This window comes from Sinocyclocheilus grahami, unplaced genomic scaffold, assembly GCF_001515645.1.
Source record: "Sinocyclocheilus grahami isolate Dianchi unplaced genomic scaffold, SAMN03320097.WGS_v1.1 scaffold1869.1, whole genome shotgun sequence".
In the NCBI taxonomy this organism is placed as follows: Eukaryota; Metazoa; Chordata; class Actinopteri; order Cypriniformes; family Cyprinidae; genus Sinocyclocheilus; species Sinocyclocheilus grahami.
The window spans coordinates 91976-110518 of NW_015507048.1; the positions used below are offsets into that span (position 1 = coordinate 91976).

Genomic DNA, 18543 nt, shown 5'->3' on the forward strand with positions numbered 1-18543 from the left:
TTATTCTTGATATATGCCAGGACATCACAATATTCACACCAGTACAGTATCCTCACTCAGGCCGGTTCTGGTTTCACTGGTGTTAGTCCAAACCAGTGCTTCCATGAGGTAATATATTCACCGCACAGCTGCCTACACAATACCGCAAGGAAATCAGAATAGCTTTCTCTTTAAATAAAATTAAAATGCAACTGAAAAAAAATGAAACTAAATGATTCATGTAAACTCAAAGATTAGTTAGAGTCTAACCAAAAAAGGAGGATAATAATGCAGTGTAATATCAGTCATCAGAAATATGAAGGAACGACGAATGTGTCTCTATTGAGTCCTTCACAGAAATATGATCATGCGTGACCTAAAACTACATGTAAGAAAAAATACATGTACTTTATAGGACTTTAATCCCATTATTGCTGCTCTGACCGAAGTGTGCCTGTGCTCGTGATGTTGGTGAATGACGTGACACGCACCTGCGGTACTACAGCTGCTCCGCTCGTGTTCATCAGCACTTCTCTTCTCACGGCAGTTTAGTCAGTGTACTGTTGGAGAAACTGAATAACTCGGGTCTAGTGCTTACTGAAGACACGAACGGTTTCAAACGATTCAGTCTGATTTGGTGAACTGGTTCGCCCGGTTCACTGGGAAGAACCGCTTAAATAGAACGATTCGTTCGTGAACCACACATCACTAATACGCAGATTAGAAATGATGTCGGGGAAGAAGACATCGCATTTCGACGTAAAGCAATGAAAACAGCGGCCATGTATCACACATCTACTCTTGCTGAGTCCATCACTTGTGCTGAGCAGTGGCGCATGTGAATAATGGCGGCAAAAAACAACCACAATTCTTAGCCAATAATAAAATTATGCAAATTGCATGTAAACATCATAATGCGATTAAGTCACTCTGATTATTGGAAATAATCGCATTATTTGTGTGCATGTAAATGTCGTCAATGTTAATATACAAATATACTATTGTTCATTTTTAATTCATGTTCATTCATACGCTATATACACACATTACAAAACATTAATGTTTATTTACACAAATGAAAATGAACATTAGCATAGATTCAGAAATGCTGTAGAAGTGTTGCTCAATGTTAAACTGAACTCTTGGTTGTTTAGTCGTCTCCTCTGTTTTTCCCCGTGTTAATGCTGACTGAAGCCCCGGAGCCGTTCAGCATACTCTACAGATATGAAGCATCGGGCGGATGGATGGAGTTTAGAGCGTTTGTCTGAGACGGAGATCTGAGCTAAACTCAGCGACATGCGCATTACTGAGAGACAGCAGTACACCTCTCCACACACACACATCTCAAATGCAGTTGACACGCTTCTCGACTCTCTTTAAACCATAAATAATACAGGTTTGTTTATTTGCACAGCCATGTTTTATTAAAGCAGGACCGGTTAGGCTCAGTCCATTCATTATTGAATCGTCTCCTTCATAAACATGAATGCGTTGGTAATCCCACATGCTATGTCGAACAGCACACCATAAATAAAGTAATTAAATTAAAAAAACAGGTCTGTTCCTGCTCAGCGCTAACAGCTGCTGAATTACCGGCCAAACGCTGCAGAGCTCCCTTCTCTAGAACACAGAACTGATCAGGTCTCCACACTCACATCCTGAGCACGGTATGCAAAACACCTGCTCATTTGCATAAGGTGATTTTTCCAACGGTAAGACCAAACAATCATCGACCACACGTGTGACTCCGACTCGTCGCCGGATTCCAGCTGTAACTAATGCAAATATGAGCTGAAAACAGCTCTTTTAGTTCAGCACACAGAACAGACGGAGAGTAAAGAGTGAGCACCAGCAGTGTTTGAATGCATCAGTGAAAGTGAGCGCTGGTGTGTGTGTGTGGGACGCTCACCCCGATGATGCTCAGCTCTCTGAGGTATTCTGTCCTGGGCTGGGCCTGCGGCACACATCCCGCCACCACCACCTTCTTATTCTGCTCCTGCGCTTTCCTGAAACACACACACAGTCCGCATTAGTCCGGCAGAGGGACGATTCCTGTAACATCCCACGGTAACATAGCTTTTTATTATTTTTTAAAATAAAATATTAAATAAATGAAATTAGTTAATAGTTAGTAAATAATACATTAAAACATTAGCATATAGCTTTCAAACATTGTTCAATTTAGTAAACGCTGCATAAAAAAAAGACTAATAAAATGAAAATCAGAGAAACGCATTACGTGGCAGGTCTGTTGCACTCACACTGCCAGATGTACAGCAACGCACAGATCTATTCTGACATCAGACTTCTGGATCGAGCCGTTTAGATAGCATTAAAGTGCTGTCTAACGTCTTTACTTATTAACTTATCGTTTTATTGACCTATTAAGCTACTTATTAGCTTATAACGTGTCGTTTTGCCGTTTTTATTTATAATGTAACGTTTGAGTAAAGCTAATGCTTGTCTACTTGATCATAAGCTAGCATATAATAAAGCTAACGTTACTTTTACTTGCAATATAATTTAAACAAACTGATGCTGAAAATGTGTCATGCTGATGTTTTGAGGCCAGTCATATTCGCCTTTTTAAAAAATATTCTGTTATACGTGTTTGACTTTAAATCACTTAAGTTAACATCTCTTGGATTGTGTTTTGTCTATTGTTTGAGTACGTTATGGTTGTTTCTGTATTCAATGAGCCGATGTTAACGTTTTTTTAAAGGTTTTTGTGTCAAAATGCAAAGTAGGCTCTGAATAAGCACAGTGCATTCAATCCTTAAGATATCTGAATTGAATATCTTGCTACATCTAAATATCAGCCATTTCAATATAAAATGTTTTTGAATAAGGAAAAAACAATAGCTGTCAGGGCTGTGCCCATAACGTGTGGCTCTGGTTGAATACAGGAAGCCTGATTTGACTCTAGCCAATAGGATTCCTCTACAGGGTCACATGACAAAATTCCATGGACATGAAATCCTCACTAACTGAAATTTCCACTCATTCCCTGGGAGACAGCCAACCAACAGCCACACTGCAGGAATGTGTTTGGTCTTGCTCAGTAACGGGGGCTGTTAATCATGAGTGTGAGATGTTCTGCTAGAATGAGCCGCTGGTTTGTTCACACTCGGAGATGATCAGTGCAGATAAACGGAACCCATGCATGATAAAAAGGAACTGAAACTTGGACCTTTTGATACTTGAATGCAGTTTTTGCCTTTATGCCATGCATATCATGTAGACCTCTGACATCAAATTTATTGTACTTGCATATTCTATCTGTCTGTCAGTGTGAGTGTGTGTGTGTGTGTCTATCTGTCTGTCAGTGTGAGTGTGTGTGTGTGTGTCTATCTGTCTGTCAGTGTGAGTGTGTGTGTGTGTGTCTATCTGTCTGTCAGTGTGAGTGTGTGTGTGTGTGTCTATCTGTCTGTCAGTGTGAGTGTGTGTGTGTGTGTCTATCTGTCTGTCAGTGTGAGTGTGTGTGTGTGTGTCTATCTGTCTGTCAGTGTGAGTGTGTGTGTGTGTGTCTATCTGTCTGTCAGTGTGAGTGTGTGTGTGTGTGTCTATCTGTCTGTCAGTGTGAGTGTGTGTGTGTGTGTCTATCTGTCTGTCAGTGTGAGTGTGTGTGTGTGTGTCTATCTGTCTGTCAGTGTGAGTGTGTGTGTGTGTGTCTATCTGTCTGTCAGTGTGAGTGTGTGTGTGTGTGTCTATCTGTCTGTCAGTGTGAGTGTGTGTGTGTGTGTCTATCTGTCTGTCAGTGTGAGTGTGTGTGTGTGTGTCTATCTGTCTGTCAGTGTGAGTGTGTGTGTGTGTGTCTATCTGTCTGTCAGTGTGAGTGTGTGTGTGTGTGTCTATCTGTCTGTCAGTGTGAGTGTGTGTGTGTGTGTCTATCTGTCTGTCAGTGTGAGTGTGTGTGTGTGTGTCTATCTGTCTGTCAGTGTGAGTGTGTGTGTGTGTGTCTATCTGTCTGTCAGTGTGAGTGTGTGTGTGTGTGTCTATCTGTCTGTCAGTGTGAGTGTGTGTGTGTGTGTCTATCTGTCTGTCAGTGTGAGTGTGTGTGTGTGTGTCTATCTGTCTGTCAGTGTGAGTGTGTGTGTGTGTGTCTATCTGTCTGTCAGTGTGAGTGTGTGTGTGTGTGTCTATCTGTCTGTCAGTGTGAGTGTGTGTGTGTGTGTCTATCTGTCTGTCAGTGTGAGTGTGTGTGTGTGTGTCTATCTGTCTGTCAGTGTGAGTGTGTGTGTGTGTGTCTATCTGTCTGTCAGTGTGAGTGTGTGTGTGTGTGTCTATCTGTCTGTCAGTGTGAGTGTGTGTGTGTGTGTCTATCTGTCTGTCAGTGTGAGTGTGTGTGTGTGTGTCTATCTGTCTGTCAGTGTGAGTGTGTGTGTGTGTGTCTATCTGTCTGTCAGTGTGAGTGTGTGTGTGTGTGTCTATCTGTCTGTCAGTGTGAGTGTGTGTGTGTGTGTCTATCTGTCTGTCAGTGTGAGTGTGTGTGTGTGTGTCTATCTGTCTGTCAGTGTGAGTGTGTGTGTGTGTGTCTATCTGTCTGTCAGTGTGAGTGTGTGTGTGTGTGTCTATCTGTCTGTCAGTGTGAGTGTGTGTGTGTGTGTCTATCTGTCTGTCAGTGTGAGTGTGTGTGTGTGTGTCTATCTGTCTGTCAGTGTGAGTGTGTGTGTGTGTGTCTATCTGTCTGTCAGTGTGAGTGTGTGTGTGTGTGTCTATCTGTCTGTCAGTGTGAGTGTGTGTGTGTGTGTCTATCTGTCTGTCAGTGTGAGTGTGTGTGTGTGTGTCTATCTGTCTGTCAGTGTGAGTGTGTGTGTGTGTGTCTATCTGTCTGTCAGTGTGAGTGTGTGTGTGTGTGTCTATCTGTCTGTCAGTGTGAGTGTGTGTGTGTGTGTCTATCTGTCTGTCAGTGTGAGTGTGTGTGTGTGTGTCTATCTGTCTGTCAGTGTGAGTGTGTGTGTGTGTGTCTATCTGTCTGTCAGTGTGAGTGTGTGTGTGTGTGTCTATCTGTCTGTCAGTGTGAGTGTGTGTGTGTGTGTCTATCTGTCTGTCAGTGTGAGTGTGTGTGTGTGTGTCTATCTGTCTGTCAGTGTGAGTGTGTGTGTGTGTGTCTATCTGTCTGTCAGTGTGAGTGTGTGTGTGTGTGTCTATCTGTCTGTCAGTGTGAGTGTGTGTGTGTGTGTCTATCTGTCTGTCAGTGTGAGTGTGTGTGTGTGTGTCTATCTGTCTGTCAGTGTGAGTGTGTGTGTGTGTGTCTATCTGTCTGTCAGTGTGAGTGTGTGTGTGTGTGTCTATCTGTCTGTCAGTGTGAGTGTGTGTGTGTGTGTCTATCTGTCTGTCAGTGTGAGTGTGTGTGTGTGTGTCTATCTGTCTGTCAGTGTGAGTGTGTGTGTGTGTGTCTATCTGTCTGTCAGTGTGAGTGTGTGTGTGTGTGTCTATCTGTCTGTCAGTGTGAGTGTGTGTGTGTGTGTCTATCTGTCTGTCAGTGTGAGTGTGTGTGTGTGTGTCTATCTGTCTGTCAGTGTGAGTGTGTGTGTGTGTGTCTATCTGTCTGTCAGTGTGAGTGTGTGTGTGTGTGTCTATCTGTCTGTCAGTGTGAGTGTGTGTGTGTGTGTCTATCTGTCTGTCAGTGTGAGTGTGTGTGTGTGTGTCTATCTGTCTGTCAGTGTGAGTGTGTGTGTGTGTGTCTATCTGTCTGTCAGTGTGAGTGTGTGTGTGTGTGTCTATCTGTCTGTCAGTGTGAGTGTGTGTGTGTGTGTCTATCTGTCTGTCAGTGTGAGTGTGTGTGTGTGTGTCTATCTGTCTGTCAGTGTGAGTGTGTGTGTGTGTGTCTATCTGTCTGTCAGTGTGAGTGTGTGTGTGTGTGTCTATCTGTCTGTCAGTGTGAGTGTGTGTGTGTGTGTCTATCTGTCTGTCAGTGTGAGTGTGTGTGTGTGTGTGTGTGTCTATCGGTCTGTCAGTGTGAGTGTGTTTGTGTGTCTGTCTATCAGTGTGTGTGTGTGTGTGTGTGTGTGTGTGTGTGTGTGTCTGTCAGTGTGTGCACCTGTTTTTCTTTTCATGAAATATTCAGGTGACACAGCGGTCCTCAAGTAAAGTGTCAAACGGCCGTGTTCAGTTTCTCCTGGAAGAGTAAGGTCTGACAGTGTGTCCTTGACACAGATGCTGAAGTGTGTTTTCTGACTGTTTGTTCGGTGCGGGACAGGCAGCTTCACACATTCAGACCGATGAGTCACGGATCAAGCTGTCCAAACACTCCAGCGTGAGATGCACGATCACTCCCTTCCTTTATGAAGGACTGTGCACTGAAACATGCTAATGATGCTATTATTGTGCAGCAAAGACACACGAGAAAAACTGCTACTGAGATTCTGCCAAAACTGATACACTTTCACTTTAACAAGCACCAACTGGAAGTCTTGCAGCATTAGTAGTCATAAACAAATCGCAATATTGTCCAGGTTTGCCCTGACAGAAACGGTTCGCTGTCAACAGCAGGATGATTGTTGTTGTATGTGCGTGTGATTGCCATATCTGTCTTCCTGAATGTTTGTAACCAGAAAATGATGATCCTACTGAGAGGAAAACAAAGCAGGGGAAAGAGCCGAGAATCGGCACTGCTGATATGTGTGTGCCGTGACACCAGCAGTTTATCATGCACTGACTCACACAGTCATTTGTCTGGATTACCATACCACACGATTCCTGGACTGGAAAAAAAGCAAGGTAGCGTTCTTAATCTGGGGCCGGGCCCCTGGATCACAATGAATAATGATTAATTACTTTAACATATCATGTAATACAGGGCTCCAGACTAACATTTGATGGCAGTGGCACTAGGGTTGTGACGGTGAGGAAATTTTCCCACTGGTTAATCGACGTGTAACACCAATAATACCGGTATCACCATTGGGGAGATGTTAGTTCGTTTGAGTCTTCCCTCGTTTCCTCGCTTCGCTTTCAAATAGCTTGTAAAAGCGCTGTGTGCATTTTACTTTCACTTTCAAATTAGCGGCAATTCTGCGTCGATTCAATTCAAGTAACAACAAAATACAAGGTCAAACTCATAGAACTTTTATTAACAAAACGAATAAAAATGCACCATGCTATATGCCTAATACTGTATAAAATAAATTACTTAGGCTACACAAAGGTATACAAAACTGAAAATCAGCAAACACTGTGCAACCAAATAAATATGAAACATAGAACGTTTATTAGCAAAACGAATAAGAAAGCTTTGATGCACAGCATTCACCTTGATATAAAATAAAATAAATAGGGCTGCCCCCTAATAGTTGACTAATCGTTAGTCAACCAGAAGAGGCTCGGTCAACCAAAATGTTATAAAAAAATAATATTAATAAAACTCCACAGGCGAAGTCACACAGTTCATGACGGACAGATATCATTCATCAACCTCAAATATGGCTTATCATCTGAAATATGAAAGTATTAGCAACTTTACATGGCCGCTCAATCTGATGTTATTCTAGAGAAATGTGCGCTACTGAAGTCTGTGCAGAGTGTGGAAGCTGAACAGTAGATCACTGCAGGACAGATGGAGGCGCAGGTCACTAGCTCTTAAAATACTGTCAGTTGTGCTCCTACAGATAAGAGTAACACAGATAAAAGCCGTGCTGGGCAAATGACATAACCGCTGTTGTGGCTTAACACCGGTATCACCGAAAACACTGAGTATCGCAGCAAGCCGAGGTGGCACCAGCGCCACTAAGTTCTACAGATGGTGGCGCCAGGAGCAGATTTGGTAGCGCTAGGGGCTGGTGTGTGGAGGTATTAAAAGTAATGATCATTTAATCATAAAATTACTATTGATTTGCATTAACAAGTGCAGTTAACTCATAATATTACATGTTTATTTCTTGGTAATACACATTTGACAGTAAAGCACTGAGCTTGAGTTGGGAAGCATTCAAACTGTACTTTTATTAACAACAGAAACGTGCAAAAATTGTGTGTATATATATACAGAATTAATACAGGCTATTCTACTCTTATTAAATGTACCATTATTCTTCTATAATATTATACTCTATGTAACTGACTAATAACTTTAGTGATTATAAAAGGAACACTTCATGTGATTCAGTCGCAAATTGAAGAAAAGTTTGTATTTCAAGGCACTTTGTGGCTTTTCTTTATGAAAAAAAAGTGCAAAACTTTGACAATTTGATTTCTTGATTTAATATTTTATAATAGTGATTTTAATTCAAAATATAAAGCAAAAAGTTTAAATGAATGACTAATAAGCCAATAAGTGCTCCTATGCTGCCATCTACTGGTTACAGAGGTAGTTTGATGTTTGTTTGTTTTTATTATTATTATTATTATTATTATTTTACAGAAGTGTATGTTCACCACAAAGCTGATTTTGGTCATCCCATTAAAAACACTATTTAAATTGGATTATTTTTAGAGTTTTAAAGTGCTGTAAATAGTTATAGTGAAATAGTGAAATACTTAAAAGTCATTAAAAAGTGCTTGAATTTCTCTTTCAAAAGGTTGTACAAACCCTGAAATGCATAATATAATGAAATTCAACTATTTCTGACACAACACCATGGTTTACAGTTAGCATTACTACTTCTGGTTTTCTATGTCAGCGCAGTTTGCTCTGTTTATAACACAGAATTCAAACGCTTCTCACTGGATCTCGCAGCGCTGTGCTGTAACAGTGTCGTGAGGTCAACACTGGTTCCCGAGTAAAGCTGTTCTGAGCTGGGACCAGATTACTTGCGCTGCGCTCAATTATTGGTCGAGCTGATAACGCTCTGTGCTGCGCAGCTCAAACGAGTAGCGCATTTTCGTTAGGCTTTTGTTTCGTTTGCCATTTGATGTTTGTCATATGCAGCGCTTATGAGTTGGACAACGCAGTGGTCGCACCAGTGTGACCGCGCACTAAATTTAGTGGCACCAGCAGAAAAAATGGTCGCAGTCTGGAGCCCTGTATTATATTTAATATATCAATATATTTTGGGGAGGGGGGTGCTTTGAATATTGTATTGGACAATGGAGGGCCTACAAGCTGAAAAGTTTGAGAATCACTGGTGTAAGGGACGGGGTTAACAAAGGTGGTCAGAGAAGTAGAGGAACGTAAAGAGACAAATGCTGCACTCACATCAGACTGTATAGGTACAGATGACAGACATGTCTGATCTTGACAGAAATGGACTCCTACTGAAGAGCTGGTCTTACACTCATAATACATCCAACTGCAAAGGAGCTGAATGCATTCAGATGGCCGTCGAAGCTCTGACTGCAATAAGGCTTGTAGAAGCGATAAATACGCTGGCCTTTGATCCTGACTTCATTTCAGAAAGACAGTCAACCGTTTGAGATGATCCTGCACTTTCCCATCAGTCCACACAATTTAGATTTGCAAACATGAAAGATTTTGATTTCCTTTCAAGAATAAATCCACCTTCTGGCAACGATGTCTTCTGGGCGTCCCTGGCCTCGGGTGAGGTTCCTGCAAAAGATGCGGCAGGATCCAGAGGCGCCCAATAATCCAGAGGCTTGTCAAGAATCCAAGTCCTCTGACGAACAACAGCTTTGACCACCGTAATAAGGAAAGGCTGAGCGCAGGGCAGCCTTGTAAAACATCAAGCGGACAGACACAGCTGCCTCAGGAGCATGACAGATCTCAGGCTTTGAGCTTCATGGCTGCAAGGCCACAATAAGTCACCTCAAGAAGAGCTTCCCTGACAAGAGGAGTGGAGATTAGACGAAAGCGCAGACACCATCTTCATCTCCACGTCTGAAGGACAGATGAAGCGACTGAAGACTTGTGTGGGTGAGATGGCAGGAGCTTCAGAAGCAAACCTGCACACATCTCATCTCTCTGGCCAGATCAAAAAGGGGAAGGAAACTATTGAAAAAGAGAAAAGTCTGCACTTTTCCTGGCGGATTGCTTCTCAGCGTGGGGATCAGACAGCTTTACTCCGGTGTTTGAGGAGAGGAGATTCCCCTCACGTACTAATGCTTTCTGACTGCGGACGCTCACTGTCCTGTCGACACGCCGAGCGACTCTCTCAAGCAGAAATCAAACCTCTGCTGCTGCCCTCCATCACTTAGCAGTTCATGTTCTCCTTCACTCACCAAATCCTTTAGTCGGGGAGATTTACGGTGCCGCTTCAGTCCATGAGACAGATGAATCTTGGCTGAATTGGCAGGGTTTACTTGAAACTATTGATCAGGGTTGTAGATTCGTGTGCCATTCAAACAGCATTTCAGAAAGGCTTTTCGTTTCGTACAGTGAAATGCAGGCACATGTGAGGAAGCTCACTCGGATCTGTGAGTTTGCAGGGGTGGAAGAGCGGAAATCAAACAGAGATTATGTTGGATCTAATTCTACATGACGTTATAGCACACCACATGTTCTATGAAATGCAGGCACATGTGAGGAAGCTCACTCGGATTGTTTGCAGGGGTGGAAGAGCAGAAATCAAACAGAGATTATGTTGGATCTAATTCTACATGACGTTATAGCACACCACATGTTCTGATGTCCTGAGCACAGTTAGGCCTCCTGCATCACAGCACTGCAGCGCTTACACCAGCAAACCCTCTCCCGACAGAAGGAATGACGCATAATAAAATCTCTGCTCCACTCCACCGAGCAAACTCATAAATGTCTAAGCTCTTCCACATGACTTCAGGTCAAATGCTGTGTTCATACACTACCGACTGCTTCTATCTGCAGCATATCCAGTTAACCAACACGGAAGTGCCTTGACTCAATTTTCTCTCAATTGAGCCACATTTGCTACACTGCCATTAAAATGCATGTAAAAGGTTTGGAAGGAATTTCAAAGAAATGACCTTGTTATTCGACAAAGCTGTTACAAATGTAGTTCACAAATGAGCTAACAGGCTCTTCATGGAGCAACATTTGGTGGAGGTTAACACTGACATACGTATAATAAAAGTGTCATATAAATTTAATCACCTCAACTGCACAGTAGTCACACATGACTGCATTAATTCCCCTACAAAATCTACAAGAGCCTTAATCCTTAGAAAAGCAAATGTCATTCGCTGACAACCGCCAATGTCACAGAAAAGCAGATCTCCATATTCATATTCACAGCCACTTCAAAGAGGGTTTTAGACGGTGAGTCACTTCAAACATTTACCATGGCAAACTTTACCGTTTAAGAGTGACACAAGTGCCTAGCGGACGTTAATCGCCATCAAGACACAACTTAAACTTATGGAGAACTTAAGGAGTCTGAATGTTCTTCAAATAGAGGCTCATGGGAAGAAAATATTAAGATTCAAATAGCACAGTAGGCACATTTGTTTGAGAGAACTGCATTTGCTTAGTTTGTTGATGATAAATCTTCAGCAAAATTACTGTTTACTGTTTTAAAGCGTGCAATCTAGTTCACACACAGCCGTGCTTTCTACTTTTATCAGGTTTATTCTATTTGTTACCCATCCCTAATCGAGTGCTGCTTCACATAACTCAAGAATCCTGGCACACGCGGTCATATGATACATGACGCGATACATACGATCCAGAACGGTTATTCTGACACACGGAGGGCAAGCATGAACTTTGTCACTGGAAAATCAGATTAACAAAAGTTTCTACTCTTTTCCAGACATCAGAATAGCAGCAGTTTGACATTATAGTCAATACTTTAGTCATTATTTGTGTCCAATGACTCTTAACTATATAACTGATCGTGGTCACTGTGATTTTGTACTAGGTTCATGCCACTCGTATTCTCTCTGTTCACATAATACAATCATTTACACATTCATATCCACTACCAGTACTTTTGATATTTGATAATACGCCTCTTAATTTGATAAGCACAGACTTATTAAACATTAGCCCTTGTGTATTATTATATAGTAGGACTGTGCAGCGACACAGATTCCAGACTCACCAGCTCTTGATTTTATTAGATTTTTATTGTAATTTGATTCAATATCGATTTCTTTGGATATACACTATATGGACAAAAGTATTGAAACACCTGACAATTACACCAACAGGAACTGTAATAACATCACATTCTAAACATACAGACATTAATATGCAGATGGTTCCCCTTTACAGCTATAACAGCTTTCACTCTTCTGGGAATGCTTGAACTCACTGAGCTCTTCAGAATGGCCCATTTTTTCCCAAATGTGTGTAAATGCAGATCTAGTGTCTAATGCTTGATTTTATACACCTGTGGCAATGGGTCTGATTGAAATACCTAAATTCAATACTTTTGTCCATATAGTGTATATCAGGCTCAGTATGTCTCAAAATGTTTTCTTAATGAAAACAGCCGCTCAACTAAAGCTGTAAACTTTACAAGGAACCCTGTCAGTTGATACATCTTATCAATATGAGATAAAATAAGGATAAAATTAACAACAGAGTCAATTGAGTCATTGTAGTGGAGCATCTGTAGTCTCATCTGCTCCAGAGTGGACCAGTAATGTGTGTGTGTGTGTCTCAGGAAAACACTGTACTCAAAATTATGCAGACTTGTCTCTAAAGATACTTAATTTATGCAAAATACCTATTGTTACACACACACACACTCACACACTCTCTCTCTCTCTCTTACACACACACACACACACACACACACGCCTGATAGCGGTCATATGATACATGACGCGATACATACGATCCAGAACGGTTATTCTGACACACGGAGGGCAAGCATGAACTTTGTCACTGGAAAATCAGATTAACAAAAGTTTCTACTCTTTTCCAGACATCAGAATAGCAGCAGTTTGACATTATAGTCAATACTTTAGTCATTATTTGTGTCCAATGACTCTTAACTATATAACTGATCGTGGTCACTGTGATTTTGTACTAGGTTCATGCCACTCGTATTCTCTCTGTTCACATAATACAATCATTTACACATTCATATCCACTACCAGTACTTTTGATATTTGATAATACGCCTCTTAATTTGATAAGCACAGACTTATTAAACATTAGCCCTTGTGTATTATTATATAGTAGGACTGTGCAGCGACACAGATTCCAGACTCACCAGCTCTTGATTTTATTAGATTTTTATTGTAATTTGATTCAATATCGATTTCTTTGGATATACACTATATGGACAAAAGTATTGAAACACCTGACAATTACACCAACAGGAACTGTAATAACATCACATTCTAAACATACAGACATTAATATGCAGATGGTTCCCCTTTACAGCTATAACAGCTTTCACTCTTCTGGGAATGCTTGAACTCACTGAGCTCTTCAGAATGGCCCATTTTTTCCCAAATGTGTGTAAATGCAGATCTAGTGTCTAATGCTTGATTTTATACACCTGTGGCAATGGGTCTGATTGAAATACCTAAATTCAATACTTTTGTCCATATAGTGTATATCAGGCTCAGTATGTCTCAAAATGTTTTCTTAATGAAAACAGCCGCTCAACTAAAGCTGTAAACTTTACAAGGAACCCTGTCAGTTGATACATCTTATCAATATGAGATAAAATAAGGATAAAATTAACAACAGAGTCAATTGAGTCATTGTAGTGGAGCATCTGTAGTCTCATCTGCTCCAGAGTGGACCAGTAATGTGTGTGTGTGTGTCTCAGGAAAACACTGTACTCAAAATTATGCAGACTTGTCTCTAAAGATACTTAATTTATGCAAAATACCTATTGTTACACACACACACACTCACACACTCTCTCTCTCTCTCTTACACACACACACACACACACACACACGCCTGATAGAGGTGTTGTGATCAGATCTGATCTTAAAAGAGCTTGGTCATCACAGATATTATGAAGAACAATCATCAGCTCAGATCACTAAAGCTCTAGAAACACTGATATCAATAAACATGAGACGTGTCCCCGCGCTCCGGCTCTGAGCTCATCTGGATGAAGGATCAGACCTCTTTACAGCTTCTCTGCCTGCAGAAAGAAACCGAAACACATCACAAACACAGACACCTCTATCAGCCTTCCATCTTCTGGCTTCGCTTCATGGCAAAAATACCAGAGTCTTGACTGAAAAACAGGAAAACGCTTCATCAGCTAGTATTGTGTGGCACAAAGGCAAAAACAGGCTTGTTTGCAGGAGCTCGTGCCTCAAACGGAGGTGATATTCTGAGGAAAACAAAAGTGAAGGAGATAAGGCAGAAAAGGTTTTATGCCAAATAAATGAATAAAGCAGAAACACAAAAGGGCCGAGAGCAGCGGGGACAGGCTCATTAAGGGCAAAAATAAGAGCCATTTTCCAACTTAATTTCCCCGGCTGCTATTTCAGCATAATGTGGCGTGGCATATCGTTGCATGCTCCTGTACTGATGCACTTTAAAAGCCTCTCATTTTGAGCATCATTATTTATTCTAAACAGCATTCTTCTAGAAAAAATGCTGGAAAGGCCGCACAATGCCGGCCGCCTAATTAAATTGCTATTCAGTTGCTCTCCCTGAAAATTAATTCATTGAAATGAAAAACTGCATTTTTCCCAGAAAATGTGAGGAGAGGCAATTAAAAAGATGGTTCAAGGCAAGGTTCATTACATTAAAAAAGCAGAAAGAAAAGAGGCGAGAGGGAGAGCGAGGAACAACAAGATGATTTTAATAAAGACAGATTCAAGAAGCCACACTTGTTAGGAGCGACGCTTATTTTTCCTGCAGGACACTCCCTGCGCTTTTGATTTGCAGCACATCTCTGCTTTCACACGTCCAGCTCTGATGATTCCTGCCATTAAATATTCAAGTGCTACAGAGAGCGACTCTACAGCAATTATTCCATGAACATCCCAGCTGGATTCACGTTCATCCTCTCTAACACAGCACAAGACACATCAACAATGCAAAGTCATTTATGTTGGGAAATCAGAATCAATGTTTTAATACGATATTTGCACGTACGATCATGTGGAAGAGAGAACGTCTCGTAACGCTGATGCACGCGAGCGCAGCTCTCCACGGGACGGAGGTAACATTGCGAATTACTAAAGGAGCAGATGGAGGTCAGAGGTCAGCCAAAGTCAATTCTGCTCTCTGGCACGAGTGAGAGCACATATTACCCGATGATTCAATGGCCTCTTCCCCAGCAGCAGACGTCATGAAGGAGGGGCTGACGGGACGAGACTCCTGCAGTCACACGCTGAGATCCTCTCAAAACAGGAGACCGGTTGTATTTCAGTGTCAGAGAGGTTAAATACAGAGGATATTATTATTACAAATCGCTATGAGTACTGTAATTAAGAGACAAAGTTCAACGAGAGGGTCATTATCACAAACAATCCCTGACAGGACGAGCAGCAAAGCGAAGGATGACCAGCTGACTCCACGTCATCACACATCTATGTATTTAATGCAAGAAGAAAGCGCACAGAGTGATGAAAGGAAATCTGATTAATAAGCCTGAAATGTGATTCTGACGGGCCAGTCATGGTCAGGTGTTTGTGTGTAATGATGCTAGTTTCATTGGTAAATGTCTGAATTTTTCATTTTAGACACTGAATATTGAGGAGAACAACTCAGCTCAAATATCTATTTAATGTCCATGTATGTATGATTTAATGCAAGAAGAAAGCGCACAGAGTGATGAAAGGAAATCTGATTAATAAGCCTGAAATGTGATTCTGACGGGCCAGTCATGGTCAGGTGTTTGTGTGTAATGATGCTAGTTTCATTGGTAAATGTCTGAATTTTTCATTTTAGACACTGAATATTGAGGAGAACAACTCAGCTCAAATATCTATTTAATGTCCATGTATGTATTGCTTTGGGAAGAAGCCATGTAATCCACAAATGTTTGACCAAATTCATATATTTTCAAAGAACTGGAAACCTATTCAAAGCCAGTGCCGCATGGACAGACTTATCACAGGACAGAGCAGAGTCAAACTCAAAGCTTGGTTTGGTGGTTTATTGCTGAGGGAGTTTCTCAGGTGTCGCCCCCTGCAGGCGGCTGTGAAACACAAACGGACGGGAATGAGACAAATCCAGCGGCAGGCTTAAGTGCCTCCAGAGGAGTTGCTTTCATTAGCTGAAGAACATTTCTGATGCGGTCCACGGATGCACGGGCTGCATCTCTCCCCCTAAACGCTTCGAGCTACTTCACATTAAGGCCTCGTTTGGATTCGGTGAAATATACCCTCGTCGCCTTTATTCGTTTTTAATTGAGTCAGGGAGGAGGTTTTCCCCACCCACTGCTTCTCTGTGCAAAAACACTCCTGTTTTTTTAAAGACGGCATTAACCTGACCTTGTAAAGGCCTTTGAACACCTGCTGAGGAACAAATGAGATGCAGATACAGGCCACCTGAGACTCTTTACACGCATCCTCCTCGAAGCATCTGGAGGCTGATCTTCACGAGTGTCCCGTCCTGAATGAGCGCTCGAGAGCGTCAGACTCATGAGCCCCTGCGCATGGTTCCAGCTGTGAGAAACACAGGAGAAACGCCACTCCAACGATTCCCATGTGCGGATAACATGAAAAAGCTGCGGACGGTCGCCACAAAGCAGGAGATGGAGCTAAGGAGCGAGAATGGAGAACGACGATCAGCCAGATGAAGCTAACCGAAGACCCACAGAGGCCAGGAGGAGGACGAGATCAGAAACCCAGCGCTGACTGGAGAACAGGACTCTCGGGACGTGAACACGCATGCAGCCGGCCGGACCAGCACGGATCTCTAATGCTGCCGGGTGTTCAGAGACCAGGTGTGAGAGATCGGTCTAAACCAGACTCCTGTGAGAAAGCGATGCGTGTGTGTGCAGTAAATAACTTCTTGCTGTGACAAACGGAAAGGGAATGCAAACCGCAGTGTCTGAGTCCTTACTCAACCCCTGAAAAGCGGTTTCTGTCGAACTGTGCGTCTGAAACGTCTCTGAGGACAGAGTCACTGCAGTCGAACGATCTGAACGCCTGCGGCTGGGTTTGATACTCTGAAGATTATAACAGAAACAAAACACGCCTTCGTTGTTTCTACAACACTGCAGCATTCAAGCCTTTCCTTCATACGCGACTGCATGTGTGACCTGTGCTCGGACCGGAGACCAGAGACCAAACACATGATGACCACTAGATCTATAGTGAAGGATGACGCCAATCAATCTGTTTCACTGAATCACGTCATTAAGGTGCTGCACGTCTGTTGACTCCCTCAGGCTGCTCATTTCCAGGCATGCAAATACAGCTCATGTCTACATGAGGAGGAAAGACCAAAATCCCATCTTACAAATGTAAGTGTCATAATCGAATTTCTATAATACAGGAATTAAAAAAACAAAAACAATCTGAGAACAACAGGATCATAAACTGTTAATAAACTGCTCAAAACAAGCTCAGGACGCTCCATCTGACGCACATGCCCATATTCTGCAGTGACTTTAATCTAACACTGCGGCTGTAGGAGTTATTAAAGAGTGATAATGATTTAGGATGTGCTGGAGGCCAGACAGTTTAGTCCTTCAACAACTCTAACATCTGAACCAGTGGAGGACAGACCCTGCATGTGTGTAAACGTTTCACTGCATCCCATCAAGCATCATAATGAGAGAGAAAATAAATCCCTCTAGTCCTTCACATATATAAGGCTGCAGATTTCTGCCTCTAATGGCTCCACTATGTATGAATGTAAGTGGACCAGAAGAGATCAAACTGCCGTCTACGAAATGCATTTGCACTTCATTAGAGCTCACGCGGGGCAGGCTGGGGTTCAGCGGAGGGGGACGCGCTTTAATTGCCAGTCCAATTAGGAGGTTTTATCATGGCTTTCAGAGCATGTTTCAAACTTCACACGGCCAGACCACTGTGTGTAATTAAAGACATTCTCAGGGCCTTAAACGAACTGCAGTCAAATAAAGAAGACGCATGCAACGCATTAACACAGAGCTGCAGTTAGTTAAACGCACAATCAGAGGAGAACTGCAACTTCAGCATATAGTCACATTTTAAATAAGTTAATTATGAAAGGGGGCTAAAATGTCATTTTAGTATGAGGCAGATGCTCAGCGAAAGAAAATGGTAGCACATTATTTTATTTTGAACTCTTATTTCGCTTCTTTCATTGTTTTTTCAGCATTTATTCATGGGATACTGTTATGGAAGAAAAATATTGACAAATGTCTTTGAAACAAAAAAGCATGTTAAATTGCACTAACTGAAAAAAATAATGCATTGTATTAACAGTGTTTGCATTTTAATGCCTTGTATTTTCAGGGGCTGACATTTAACATAGTTGTTTATTTAAGCTGTGAATATTTCAATTCAAAACAATTCACACACATTTTCATAATTAAAAATGCAGTAATTCATATCCACTTTCCAGAATTCACTTCCGAAATATTCAATCTGTTTAAGAATACGATGTATAATATTCGACAGGCAATTTTCGATCCATATTATTTCACTTTACAAATTCGCTTCCACAAATTCAGAGGTTTAAATTCAGGATTGCACATCCGGGATCTGCAGGAATAGCAGTAGAGCAGCGATGCATGATCTCCAGCGGCTGTCAGTCGCTCACCAGCAGGTGATGAAGACAAAAGTCATTCATTCACAAAAACTGATCTGCAGAAATGGAGC

The 18543-nt window shown here is 41.8% G+C and overlaps 1 protein-coding gene across 1 annotated transcript in view; it reads right to left on the bottom strand.

The window, feature by feature from the left end:
- Positions 1 to 18543, bottom strand: part of LOC107573107 (threonylcarbamoyladenosine tRNA methylthiotransferase-like) — a 112116-nt gene that overhangs the window by 83716 nt on the left and 9857 nt on the right. Inside the window, exons 3-4 of the mRNA XM_016259548.1 lie at positions 13900 to 13910; positions 1889 to 1985 (exon numbers count right to left, since the gene is read on the bottom strand). Of these exons, the coding sequence (XP_016115034.1) occupies positions 1889 to 1985; positions 13900 to 13910 (108 nt within the window). The remainder of the gene's footprint in view (positions 1 to 1888; positions 1986 to 13899; positions 13911 to 18543) is intronic.